General features: G+C 43.8%; 1 protein-coding gene across 2 annotated transcripts in view; it reads left to right on the plus strand.

Annotated features, from left to right (window-relative positions):
• The first annotated feature begins 1,441 nt into the window (after nt 1–1,441).
• LOC126994668 (tyrosine aminotransferase-like) overlaps nt 1,442–13,524 on the plus strand; it is a 58,242-nt gene continuing 46,159 nt past the window's right edge. For both annotated transcript variants that reach the window (XR_007749411.1, XM_050853957.1), the window contains exon 1: nt 1,442–2,483. Coding sequence is in view for 1 of the 2 variants with exons in the window: in XM_050853957.1 (XP_050709914.1) it covers nt 2,351–2,483 (133 nt within the window). In the remaining variant the exon portion in view is untranslated. The remainder of the gene's footprint in view (nt 2,484–13,524) is intronic.

Genomic DNA, 13,524 nt, shown 5'->3' on the forward strand with positions numbered 1-13,524 from the left:
CTGCTTTCTCTCTATGTACTTCCCTTCGCTCTAGTTCTTCCGCTCCTCGCCTTCTTCCTCCTCCTCCTCCTCCTCCTCGTTTTCGTCTTCCTCCTGTTCCTTCTTCTTCTTCTTTTTCTTTTTCTTTTTCTTTTTCTTTTCTTCTTCTTCTTACTACTACTACTACTACTACTACTACTACTACTGCTACTACTACGACCACTACTGTATCTCCTGTGATGAAAAGAACACTAATGATACAGCGATACAAGGGGGCGTGAGGCTTTCTCCTAACACTTTTTAATTGATGGTGTGGAAAACTACTGACGAAGGAATTTGTATACAGGGGGGAGATGGTGACTCTGGGGGGTGGGGGGTAGTGGGGGGGGGGGCTTCTGGTGGTGGTGGTGGTGGTGGTGGTGGCCTCTTGCAGACTCCTTACGTTCTTATGTTCTTATGTTCTTACACACACACACACACACACACACACACACACACCTGAAAGTCACATCACCTCATAAAAATTTAAAGGAAAAAAAACCCATCATGAGAGACGACAATGGTGGTGGTGGTGATGGTGGTGGTGGTGGTGATGGTGGTGGTGATGGTGGTGGTGCCGGCGGAGAGTGTTGCGTCACCACTTACGTACACAGCTGACGCACGCACGCACACACACACACACACACACACACACACGCACACACACACACAACTCTCCCACACGCACAATTTTGTATCTGAATCATAAAACAAACAATTTCTTCGTTTATAACCCACAAAATTATTCTCCTTGAAGGGAACAACAACAAGCGAGGAGGAAAAGAGATTTGCTCCACCAGGCGTTGAAGTCGCCGGCAGTTACCATGTGGAGAGGCGGAGAGACTGCGGAGGAGGAGGAGGAGGAAGAGGAGGAGGAGGAGGAGGAGGAGGAGGAGGAAGGGAGGAGGGAGGTGATGAAGGTCTTCCAGTCGAGGAATCTGGCGGGAGGGAACGTTGAGGAGGAGGAGGAGGAGGAGGAGGAGGAGGAGGAGGAGGAGGAGGAGCACCAGCTGATGATGAAGGTATAACTACAGTAGGGAGGAGAGAAAAAGAATGGAGGGAAAGTGATGAGGAGGAGATAAAACGGAGGGAAGGAGGGAGGGAAGGAGGGAGGGATGAGAAATTGAGAATGAAGAGTAGGCAGAGGGGAGGGTAGTTGTTGCTGAGGAGGAGGAGGAAGAGGAGGAGGAGGAGGAGGAAGAAGAAGAAAAGGAAGACCAAGAAGCAAAAGGAGTGAAGGAAGAAGAAGAAGAAGAGGAGGAGGAGGAGGAGGAGGAGAAGAGATAAAACGAAGGAGGTGGATCAACAGGTGGGGTGCCGTGGGCGGGGATGCTGTGGCGCCAGTGGAGGTGAGGTGAGGGAGTGGAGGAGGAGGAGGGGGAGAGAGGGAGGGGTGGGAGAGACGAGGTGCTCAGGTGAGGTTCCCGAGCTAGGCCAGACGGGGTAGAGTTTAGTCAGGAGTTTGCCAGTCGCAGCAACGGACCTCCATCACCACCGCCTCCTCCACCTCCAGCGCCCCTCACCACGTCACCACCAGCATCACCACCACCCCCAAAACTTCAGCATCCACGATCAACGCCAGAAACTTGACCTCTCAGTCCAAGTCTTCATTGCGGTCTTTCGTTTTGTTTGTGGAAGACTGCAAGACTTCCCTCGTGTTTACCTTCGCCGTTCATCACCCTCCTCCTCCTCCTCCTCCTCCTCCTCCCTTTCTATTCCTCTGGACTTAATAATCACACAACGTAGCCAAAGAAAACTCGACCAATCTCACCGGAAACTTAAAAATACTTAGTCCTTTACTGAATACGACCTCGAAGACGAACTTTTGTGATATTTTTCTAAGTCTCCAAAGGTGTAGAACGCGTGTGTGGCGGTTCCCACTACTCACAGCTCTCAAACAAGGAACCAACGAGCCAGCGAAACACGGTTCAAGAAGTGTCACAATACATCCGTTGGCGTAAAGGCTGAACGCGGTGTAGCTTGAGCCCCAGTGCGTAAAAATTGTGTAAAGTCGACGATTGGGGTCAAGAGTGTTTGGTTTGCCTTCCACACACACACATATACACTCAAACACACACACACACACACACACAGACACACACACACATCATCGGTTACACAACACGCCTGCAAACCTAAGCAAAACAAACCCTAAGTGCAAGACAAGACTCAACTTTGACCTAAGAACGAAAGTGAAGAGAAAACAAAAGTATAACAGATTACAACAGACACACTCCTGCGGTCCCTTGCGTTCTGTGGTGTGAGTGCGTGCGTGCGTGCGTGAGTGGGTCGTTTTTTTGTCGCCTGTGCCTTCCTCGTCGTCACCGCAGCCATGAGGGACAGGAAGTCATGGAACGTGCCCTCTTCTACCTTCGCCAAGAACACCTTCAACCCAATCAGAAACATTGTGGAGAATCTGCAGATCGTCCCGCACCCCGACAAGCCCATGATCGCTTTGTCCATAGGTAAGACGAGGTGAAGTTTCCTTTAACATACTTCTCTATCTACTTTATGATTGTACTGTCTGTTGTGAGTTGTTTGTCTACTGTCTATCTTGAATCTTTCCTTTCTTTCCTCTGTCTTCCTCTCCTCCTCTTTCGATATTCTTCCCTCTACCGTCTCTGTCTACTCGTTCTATTGATTCTTTTTCCTCCTCTTCCTATACGTTCTAATACTTCCCTGTCTGTTGTGAGTTGTTTGTCTACTGTCTATCTTAAATCTTTTCTTTCTTTCCTCTGTCTTCCTCTCCTCCTCTTTCGATATTCTTCCCTCTACCGTCTCTGTCTACTCGTTCTATTGATTCTTTTTCCTCCTCTTCCTATACGTTCTAATACTTCCCTGTCTGTTGTGAGTTGTTTGTCTACTGTCTATTTTAAATCTTTCCTTTCTTTCCTCTGCCTTCCTCTCCTCCTCTGTCTATTTATTTCGATATTCTTCTCTCTACCGTCTCTGTCTACTGTTCTCTTGATTCTTTTTCCTCCTCTTCCTATACGTTCTAATACTTCCCTGTCTGTTGTTATTTATTTCGATATTCTTCTCTCTACCGTCTCTGTCTACTGTTCTCTTGATTCTTTTTCCTTCCTTCCCTTTTCTTCTCTCTTTATCTTTACCTTCCTCCCCTCCTCTGTCTATTTATTTCGATATTCTTCTCTCTACCGTCTCTGTCTACTGTTCTCTTGATTCTTTTTTCTTCCTTCCCTTTTCTTCTCTCTACCTTTACTTTTAACTACTGTCTATCTTTCCTCTTTCCTTTCTTTCCTCCTCTGTCTATTTCTTTAAATATTCCTCTCTCTACCGTCTCTGCTTACTCGTTCTTTTGATTCTTTTTCCTCCTCTTCCTATACGTTCTAATACCTCCCTTTTCTTCTCTACCTTATAAGCGAAATGTAGTTAACCTGAGGCGACTTGATGTTCTCCTTTGATTCTCTTTTCCTCTACTTCATTATAGAACTATGTCGTGAGTTATCTATATTTCCTCTTTCAATTGTCAACTTTTCATCTTTCTCGTATTCAGCTGTTCATCCTTCTCGAGCTGGTCAGTAAATAGCAGGCGAGAATTTTACCACTGAACCACCGATGCTTGGTTAGTAAATGGGTACCTGGGGGAGGCTGGGGAAGGTAAACTGTGGTAGCCCGGATGTCACACTGGTCTCGGGTAATGGATTCTTCCTAACACAGACTTTAGGGGCAATGCTACGGAGATGAGCAATGAGGCCACGCGCACTTATAGCATATGCATCCAACTTCACCTCCTCAATCTCTGCTTCCTCTCTACTTCTACTTGGTTCTATTCTCTTATCTGTAGGATGGAAAAAGAAAGGAAAACACAGAGCTTGATTGACGATAGAAAGAAAAGACTAAAACGAGAAAAGGGAATGAAGAAAATTTAAAAAGAGAAAGGAAAACACAAAAACGAGAAGACAGATAAAGAAAAAAAGATTGAAAGACAGATATATAGAGAAGGAATGAAGAAAAGAGAGAAAGGAAAACACAAAAACGAGAAGACAGATAAAGAAAAAAAGATTGAAAGACAGATATATAGAGAAGGAATAAAGAAAAGAGAGAAAGGAAAACACAAACACGAGTAGGCAGATGAAGAAAAACAAACAAACAGGAAATGGAACAAGAAAACAGAATAAAGAAACAAAGCAACACTACCTTAGGATCGGATTGTCTATAAGAATGTTGAGGTTAGTGACGCTTTCTCCTAACTCTCCTTCCTTCCCTCTCTCTCCCTTATGAACGATGTGTCTATACTAAGTTCACCTCCTCAATCTTTGCTTCCTCTCTGCTTCTACTTCTCTGTACCTTACGATCGAACTGTCTATAAGAGTGTTGAGGTTAGTGACGCGTTCTCCTAACTCTCCTTCCTTCCCCCTCTCTCTTATGATCGATGTTTCTATAGTGGAGTTGAGGTCACTGGATGTTGGTCTCAATTCTCTTTTCTCTTCACCAAACTGTTTATGAGGTGACTTGTTGCTCCTTGTGGCTCGCTCTTGAGTCTTAAAATTTAGGTCGGTATTGTACAAATCTCGCTTCTCACATCAACTATTTCTAAAGGTCAAAGAGAGGGTCAATCGGGTTCCAATGAGTGGTTCTTTAGGTTCACGGTACAGAAGAAGGGTCACACTACCACCAGGGTCATAAAACTACTTCTGGATATGCCCCAAACTCCTAGGAAAGCCTTGTCAAATAGGTAAACTTTGGAGACGCAATGTCTGGTAATACGGCCCAAATTTATGTTTCCTTGAATGCTAACTTTGCGAGCGTCCTGTCGGTGTAGCATTTTAAATTATCAGATTAAGCAATTAAGGACAAACAAAAACTGATACTCCCGAAAGAAAAAAAAAAGTTGAGGCTACCCGGCGCCCTCTTTCTTGCATTATCTACCTTTCTTATTTCCTCTGTCTTCCTTCTTCTCAATTTCTACTTCCTCCTTTCTTGTCTGTCTATCTTCCTCCATCCTTCTCTTCTCCTCTCCTCTCCTTTCTCTGTCTACGGTCTATCTTTCCTCTTTCTCTCCTCCTTCCTCTTCCTCCTCCTCCTCCTCCTCGGTCCTTACTTCCTCTCTACTTCTCTTGATTCTCCTTTCTATTCTCTCTACCTTAGGCAAACCCATAATAGTTAACTTTAGGTCAGATGGGGTTATCCGGCTCTCTCTCTCTCTCTCTCTCTCTCTCTCTCTCTCTCTCTCTCTCTCTCTCTCTCTCTCTCTCTCTCTCTCTCTCTCTCTCTCTCTCAACACCCTCCCCCCCCACCATCCCCTCCAAAACTCTCCACTACCTCCCCATCCCCCCCCCCCCCCACCGCCGCCACTGTCGCGTGTCCCACAAACCGCGGAGACAATGAAGTTACGCGCTAATCGCCTCTTTTTGTGTCACGCCTGGAGCCTCACGTGCGACCAGGTGGAGAGGTGCAAGGGCGGCGGGGAGGAGGGAGGGAGGAAGGGAACGAAGATAGGCGGGAGAGAGGGATTGATGGATGAAGGAACGGAGGGGAGGAAAGCAGGAGAGGGGAAGGGAAGGAGACGGAGTGATGAGGGAGAGGAAAGAGAGAAAAGGAAGGAAGGGAGGAGAGGAAAGAGGGAGAAAGGTAAGGAAAGAAGGACAGAGGGAAAGACGGGAACGAAAACAGGAAAAGGAGGGAGCAGAAGAGAAGCAGAATAGGGAGAACAAAACCAGAAACGAGACAGGGAGGGAAGGAGATACTGAGAAAGGGAGACAGATGGACAGATAAAGACAGACAGACAGGGAGACAGGATAGCAGTAGGAAGAGAGACGAGACAGGCAAGCAGAGAGAGGCAAGCAGGAAGGGAAGGGTGGAAACAGGCAGAGAGGCAGAGGACAAGGTAGACAGGAAGGCAAGGGGGGAGTGAGGGAGCGTGGGAGAGACCAAAAATACTCGTAAACGCGGACTCCTCGACCCGGAAGCCAACCCACTCCAACACAACACGTAACACTCACGGCGCGTAATATCAGCGTTGGGTAAGTTCCCTGCCGTTCCTTCCCTCCATCCATCCAGTCAGTCAGTCAGTCAGTCGATTTTACGCAATGATGACTGTTGTTTCAAGGTCTTCAGGGGGGGAGGGGGGTGGTTCACGGGCGGGTGGAGGAAAGGAAATTTGCACTTAGTGGGAAGGGAGGATGGAGGAGGAAAATATATGTGGGAAGGGAGAAAAAAGTATGAGATTTGAGAATGATCTTGTGCTTTGCTTCAAGGACGTGTTATGAGAGAGAGAGAGAGAGAGAGAGAGAGAGAGAGAGAGAATGTTATATCACAGTGTTGGTTGAAAAAGTTAGTAATCTCCCGCTGAACGATAGATTAAGAGAATGAATGAGTTTTAGAATGAATGAAGAGAGAACTATGGACGCCGTATGTTTGTTTTAGTGTATTTTTTTATGTTACTTTTTCTTTAGATAATTGTAAAAAGAAATGGAGTTCTTTTTTTCATCGTTTTTTGTCTTCTTCCGCCTCCATTCTCTCTCTTTCCTCCACCTTATTTCCCGCTCCAAACCTCTCCACCCTCCCACCTTCCTCCTTTTCCCCCTAAGCTCAATCCCTCCTTTCTTTCTCTCCCTCCCTCCTTTCTTCCTGCATCCTTACTTTCCCAATCTCTCTCTTTCTTTACCGTCTCCCTCCCTCCCTTATGCCTACCTCAATTCCTCTGGTTCTCATGAGAGTTTCCACGTTCATGGTGCAGAAGAAACTTTGACAAACTATCGCTAGGCTCATACATCTACCCATAGAAATACTACCATAATCTCTACGGAAGCCAGAGGAAAAATGATGGAAACTGCGCAGAACTATAAACGTCAGAATCAACAGTTAGAAGACACGAAGAGAGAACTGCGCAGAACTATAAACGTCAGAATCAACAGTTAGAAGACACGAAGAGAGAACTGCGCAGAACTATGAACGTCAGAATCAACAGTTAGAAGACACGAAAAGAGAACTGCGCAGAACTATAAACGTCAGAATCAACAGTTAGAAGAGACGGAAAGAGAACTGCGCAGAACTATAAACGTCAGAATCAACAGTTAGAAGAGACGGAAAGAGAACTGCGCAGAACTATAAACGTCAGAATCAACAGTTAGAAGAGACGGAAAGAGAACTGCGCAGAACTATAAACGTCAGAATCAACAGTTAGAAGAGACGGAAAGAGAACTGCGCAGAACTAAAAACATCAGAATCAACAGTTAGAAGACACGAAGAGAGAACTGCGCAGAACTATAAACGTCAGAATCAACAATTAGAAGAGACGGAAAGAGAACTGCGCAGAACTATAAACGTCAGAATCAACAGTTAGAAGAGACGGAAAGAGAACTGCGCAGAACTATAAACGTCAGAATCAACAGTTGGAAGACACGAAGAGAGAACTGCGCAGAACTATAAACGTCAGAATCAACAGTTAGAAGACACGAAGAGAGAACTGCGCAGAACTATAAACGTCAGAATCAACAGTTAGAAGAGACGGAAAGAGAACTGCGCAGAACTATAAACGTCAGAATCAACAGTTAGAAGACACGAAGAGAGAACTGCGCAGATCTATAAACGTCAGAATCAACAGTTAGAAGAGACGGAAAGAGAACTGCGCAGAACTATAAACGTCAGAATCAACAGTTAGAAGAGACGGAAAGAGAACTGCGCAGAACTATAAACGTCAGAATCAACAGTTAGAAGAGACGGAAAGAGAACTGCGCAGAACTATAAACGTCAGAATCAACAGTTAGAAGAGACGGAAAGAGAGCTGCGCAGAACTATAAACGTCAGAATCAACAGTTAGAAGACACGGAAAGAGAACTGCGCAAAACTATGAAGGTTTCAGTCAACCGTAAAAGAAAGAAAACCTTGAAAAGAGCTGAGAAGAAAACTATAAAGCTCACAATAAACGTTAAATAAAAAACACGCACACACAGGAAGGTAAATCGAAAATAAAACCCTCGTCTCATTCAACATTAAAAACAAAACAAAAGAAAACAAAAAAACATGAAGGAGACTGACAAAAAAAAACTATAAAGCTCACAATATACAGTAAAAAAAAGAAAAGAAGGGATCTCTGAAAAATTAAACTTGAAAAAACTCTACAATGTCTCAGTCAACAACAACAAGAAAAAGAAGCATGAAGGGAAAAAAAAAAAAAAATACAATCTTCACAATAAGCTGGAAAAAAAAAGAGGAAGGTACCAGAAAAAAACTCTATAGCGTATGCCCCCAAATTTACCTTTAACCTACAGTGATATAAAAGGGGAGGACGAAAAAATGCATATAATAAACAGTGTAGGAATGAATGATGGTTCCTGTGGACGGCATATGTTCGTTTTACTGTGTTTTTTATGTGTTTTTTTCTTTGGATAATTGTAAGAAGAAAATAAGCTGTTTCTTCATCGTTTTTTTGTCTTCTTCTGCCTCCATTCTTCCTCTTTCTTCCACCTTATTTCCCTCTCCAAACCTCTCTACCTTCCCACCTTCCTGCCAGAGTTACAGCTATCGTACTAGACATCACCGCTGGCCACCGCGAGTCGCCCGGCCGAGGTAGAGGCGGATGGGTGACCTCCACGGTGAGGCTGCCAGCACACAAACACGAGGCCCCTTTCTCCTAGGTGTCAAGAGTTCGATGCCCGTGCTGCCTTGACCAACACACACACACACACACACACACACACACACACACACACACACACACACACACACACACACACACACGAGGGGCGCACATAGGGGAACATTCCGGCTACCTTGTGACTTACTCTGTGTTGTCTTGGGAAGCTTAATATCTATGTCTTCTAGTATTTATCCACTTAAGAACGTCCTTCCATGTTCCCTCTTTCTCTTCCTTCTCTCTTCTTTCTCTATTCTCTTCCACTTTCCCTTTTATTATCTTTATTTTTTTTCTTGTCTCTATCTGTTAGCTTATCTCTGTCTGGATTAGGATTTAAAATTTATATCTATTTTATTTCTCTCTGTTTATGTCTGTCTGTCTGTCTCTCTCTCTCTCTCTCTCTCTCTCTCTCTCTCTCTCTCTCTCTCTCTCTCTCTCTCTCTCTCTCTCTCTCTCTCTCTCTCTCTCTCTCTCTCTCTCTCTCTCTCTCTCTCTCTCTCTCCTTCCCTCCCATCCCCAGCGTCTCAGCTCACTTCGATCAAACCTTCTCAGTAAAACCTTTCCCTAAGCGAGTTCCTAGTCTCTCGTTTCACTAACAAGGACGAGGGAGGCGCATCAGGTATTCAGGCGCAGTAATACAAGGGACAAATGCGACGTGGAGGACCAGGAGGCGCACATCAGAAGACGAAGGTTGATGGAGACTTATTGGTTGGTATTCTTAGACGCCTCGGCCTCTGACATAAACTATTTCCAAAGGCTAAAAAGAAGAGGAATCGAGTTTTCATGAGTCGTTTTCACCTTCATAGTATAGAAGAAGGATCAAACTACCATCAGAGGCATTAAACTACCCCTAGAAATGCCCATAATGCCCACGAAAGCCTTGTCAAATATGTGTGCTTGGGCTCCGGAACGTTTAAGAATACGGCCCATTGAGTTGGAGGTTCCAGGACCGCGGATTTACACGCCTCCAAAAAATAGCCCAATAATAGCCCAAACCACGACCTTGCAGTATACATAAACTTAAATCCATAAACTTGCGCTCTTTTGTATCCTACTCTATCCTGAACTTGAACTTGAGAAAAATACACAGCTGGGGGAATATCAGATGTCTGTCTATGTATATACCCAAACATACTCCCTTCGATAAACAGACATGGATACGGAAAATAAAATGAGAGATAGCGACAGTAAAGGAAGGAAGAAGAATAAAAAAAATGAAAAGAGGCGGGGGGTGGGGTGGGGTGGGGGTGGGAGGGGGGGGAAACGAAAGCAAAATAAGACACGAAGTAAACTGAGTGAAATTATAAACGTCACAGTCACCCGTAAAAGGAAACAAACAAATTAAAAAAAAAGAAAACGAAGGGAACTGCGGGGATACTATAAGGAAAAAACGTCTCAATTCACAGTAAGTAAAAACGCGAAGGGAACTTAAATAAAAAAAAAAAAAGCTAAACAACACAATAATCAGCAAAACAAAACTAAAATGATGGTATCCGTGCAAGACTTGAACACTCGCTTTCACTATCTATCTATCTATCTATCTATCAGAGGAGACAGACAGAGGACCTCAACAAAAGTATATAGCAAGAACCTGCATTATGCTGCGCCACAAGTGAATGAAGTTGAAGTTGAATGATTTAATGAATGGGTAGGAAAGGTCAAGGATAGGTGAAGGGAGAGGGGGGAATGGATAGGAGAGGAAGGAGAAGAGGACTGATGGAGAGAAGTGAAAGGAGAAGGGAAGGACGGAAGGAAGGAGTGGAATAGAGGAGAGAAAGGAGGAAGGGAGGAAGGAGAGAACATGACTGATGGAGAGGAGGGAAGGAAATAAAAGGAAGGAAGGATGGGGATAGGAAAGGAGAAGATGCCTGCAATAAAGGAGTGAAGGAAGGAAGGAAAGGAGTGAGAAGGAAGTGCAGGGCTGACTGGTAGGTGTGAAGGAAGGAAGGAAAGAAAGGAGTAGGAATGAGAGGAGTGGAGGAGCGGAGAGAAGGAAGGAAGAAAGAAAGAAAGACAGGAAGGAAGGAAGAGAGAGATGCGTAGGAGGGAAAGGAGTACAGGACTGATTGAAAGAAGTGAAGGAAGGCATGGAGGAAGAAAGGATGTGGAGGGGGAGGTACGCTAGAGAGAGGGGGGGAGAGAAAAGAACGAAATACAAAGAGTTATTGCAATCATAAAATCAAGTTGAAAAGATGAAAAAAAGCAACAGTGATTAGATTCTGCTCGGAGCAAAGACCCAAAAATACAGTTACAAGAAGGTAGCACAAGGTAAGGAGATCAGGAGATGAAGATGAGATGATATAAGAAGATAAGGAACCGAGTAGTGACAGGCAATGGGTTCTGCTGGGTGCCGATCCTTCCTCCATCCCCCCGTCCCCCCTTGACCCTGCAGTGCTGACGTAAAGTGACCTGACCTTGCCTCGCTGAGCTGAAGGGATGCTGGTGTGGGGGTAAGATGTGCTGACTCTACCAAGGTCAGCTATTTTTTTTTAACAGCAAAGGAAACAGCTCAAGGGGAAAAAGAAAGAAAATTACAATAAAAAAAGCCCGCTACTCACTGCTCCTTTATATAAAAAAAAAGAGTTCAGAGGAGTGTCCGGAAAAAAGGTCAATTTTTTAACAGCAAAGGGAACAGCTCAAAGACAAAAAAAAAAAAAAAAAAAAAAAAAAAAGCCCGCTAATCACTGCTCCTCTATAAAAAAGAGAGAAAGAGAGGTCAATTTCGGGAGGAGAGGCACTGATGACGTAGTTTAAAGAGTAGCTTCAGGGGGCTAAGTCATCGTCCTTCCTTCGACTTTAACACTTCAGAGAGGGGAGAGAAAAGTATTAAGGAACAAAAATCAATTAATCTTTTTTTTTTTGCATCGTCTGATTATTTCTGGCTCAGGATTAGGTTGAAATATTATGTTCCGGTGGCTAATCTCACCTGTATATTAATAGAAATCAACACCTGCCTCACGACCAAGCAGAAATATCATCTTCCAGTGGCTAATCTCACCTGTATATCAGTAGCAATCAACACCTGGCTCACGACCAAGCTGAAATATGATCTTCCAGTGGCTAATCTCACCTGTATATTAATAGGAATCAACACCTGCCTCACGACCAAGCTGAAATATGATCTTCCAGTGGCTAATCTCACCTGTATATCAGTAGCAATCAACACCTGGCTCACGACCAAGCTGAAATATTATCCTCCGGTGGCTAATCTCACCTGTATATTAATAGCAATCAACACCTCCCTAATGACCAAGCTGAAATATGATCCTTGGGTGGGTAATTATATGGAGGTAATCTTTCGAAATGAACGCCTCTAATGACTAAGCGGGAAAGGAAGGTTTTGTATGCAGAAAGGCCGTGAAAAGAAAGGAAAATGGAAAATGAGCAATGATAAATAGTGTAGACCGGACGGGTGATAAAGAGGAAGTAGAGAAAGGCGGGAAATTGGAGGAAAGGAAGAAAGGAACATGAAGGAAGGGAAAGGAAATAAAAATAATGAAAAATCAGCCCAACGCCCGTCTTCTATTTCCTTATGAGCGGAGAATAGATGGAGGTCGATTTTATTACCTCTTTTAATATTGAAGGAGGCAGCTCAAGGATGAAAAAAAAAATACAAAGATAAAATAGAAAGCTCGCAAATCACTGATCCTACACAGAGGGCAAGAAAAAAAGATAAGATAAGAGGAGAAGAGAAGAGAGAAGATAAGGAGATTTATATATATATATATACGTAGGAATGTATAGGCCTACTCTGATAAAAAATCGCAGTTACATTAAATTTAAACCATATGATCTAGTTAACAGTTCACACACACACACACACACACACACACACACACACACACACACACACACACACACTCACGGGACGGTAAAAGCTTGACTCAGTCCCGTAGATAAAATATATTGATAAGGAAACACACACACACAAACACACACACACACACACACACACACACACCTCAGTCCCTTATATAAAATATATTGATAAGGAAACACACACACACACACACACACACACACAGACACACACACACACGTTGCTATACCAGAGAAAACGAAAACGGCTGCCAAGCGTTAGAGAAAATGGTACCATGTGTTGCCTTTAACGGAAACTAAAGTATACTGCAACATGATATCAACCTCCTTCTCTTGGCTCTCTTGGTTTCTTCCTTAACCTTGGACCTTTGTTTTTACTATAGGAAGAGGCAGACTCCCTTCCAGAACATACAAACACACAAACAAAAGAAAAGGGGAGAGGAAATAGCCGTAACATGCTGAGAGGTGTAGTGTGTGTGTGTGTGTGTGTGTGTGTGTGTGTGTGTGTCGGCGTCACGGTAAGCAGAACCCCTTCACGCCACGCCTAACGACACCTGGTATTGTATATCGTCCACTGCATCTGAGTTTTTTCCTAAGCAAGTGTTTATGTAATTCTTTTATGTTAGGGTAAGAATAAAAGGAAACATCATTTGTCAACATCAACAGCATCAACAAGAACAACAACAAAACAGCAGTACTTACCATAGACGAAATGTGTGGTGCCTTTAACAAAAATTGAACTTGTCTGAAAGAAGAAGAAAAATAAGAGTAAATAAATAAATACCCTGGAGTTAGCAAAAAAGTTGAAAAGGTATTAATAAACAAATACGTAAATAAAACAAACACGGATAGGAATCTAAACTGTCATTATGCGCGGGGCAGACCAACAAATAAGAACATAAGAACGTAAGGAGTCTGCAAGAGGCCGGTTTGCCTATACAAGCTTAATTTCTATTTCTATATAGTACAAAAATATTACTAAATAAAAATATAGAGTATGCGAGGAAAACGTATGTGTGTGTGTGTGTGTGTGTGTGTGTGTGTGTGTGTGTGCAGGGGAAGCAGCGCCTCAGCATCAGTATTCAGTA

Source organism: Eriocheir sinensis, unplaced genomic scaffold, assembly GCF_024679095.1.
Source record: "Eriocheir sinensis breed Jianghai 21 unplaced genomic scaffold, ASM2467909v1 Scaffold845, whole genome shotgun sequence".
Lineage (NCBI taxonomy): Eukaryota > Metazoa > Arthropoda > Malacostraca > Decapoda > Varunidae > Eriocheir > Eriocheir sinensis.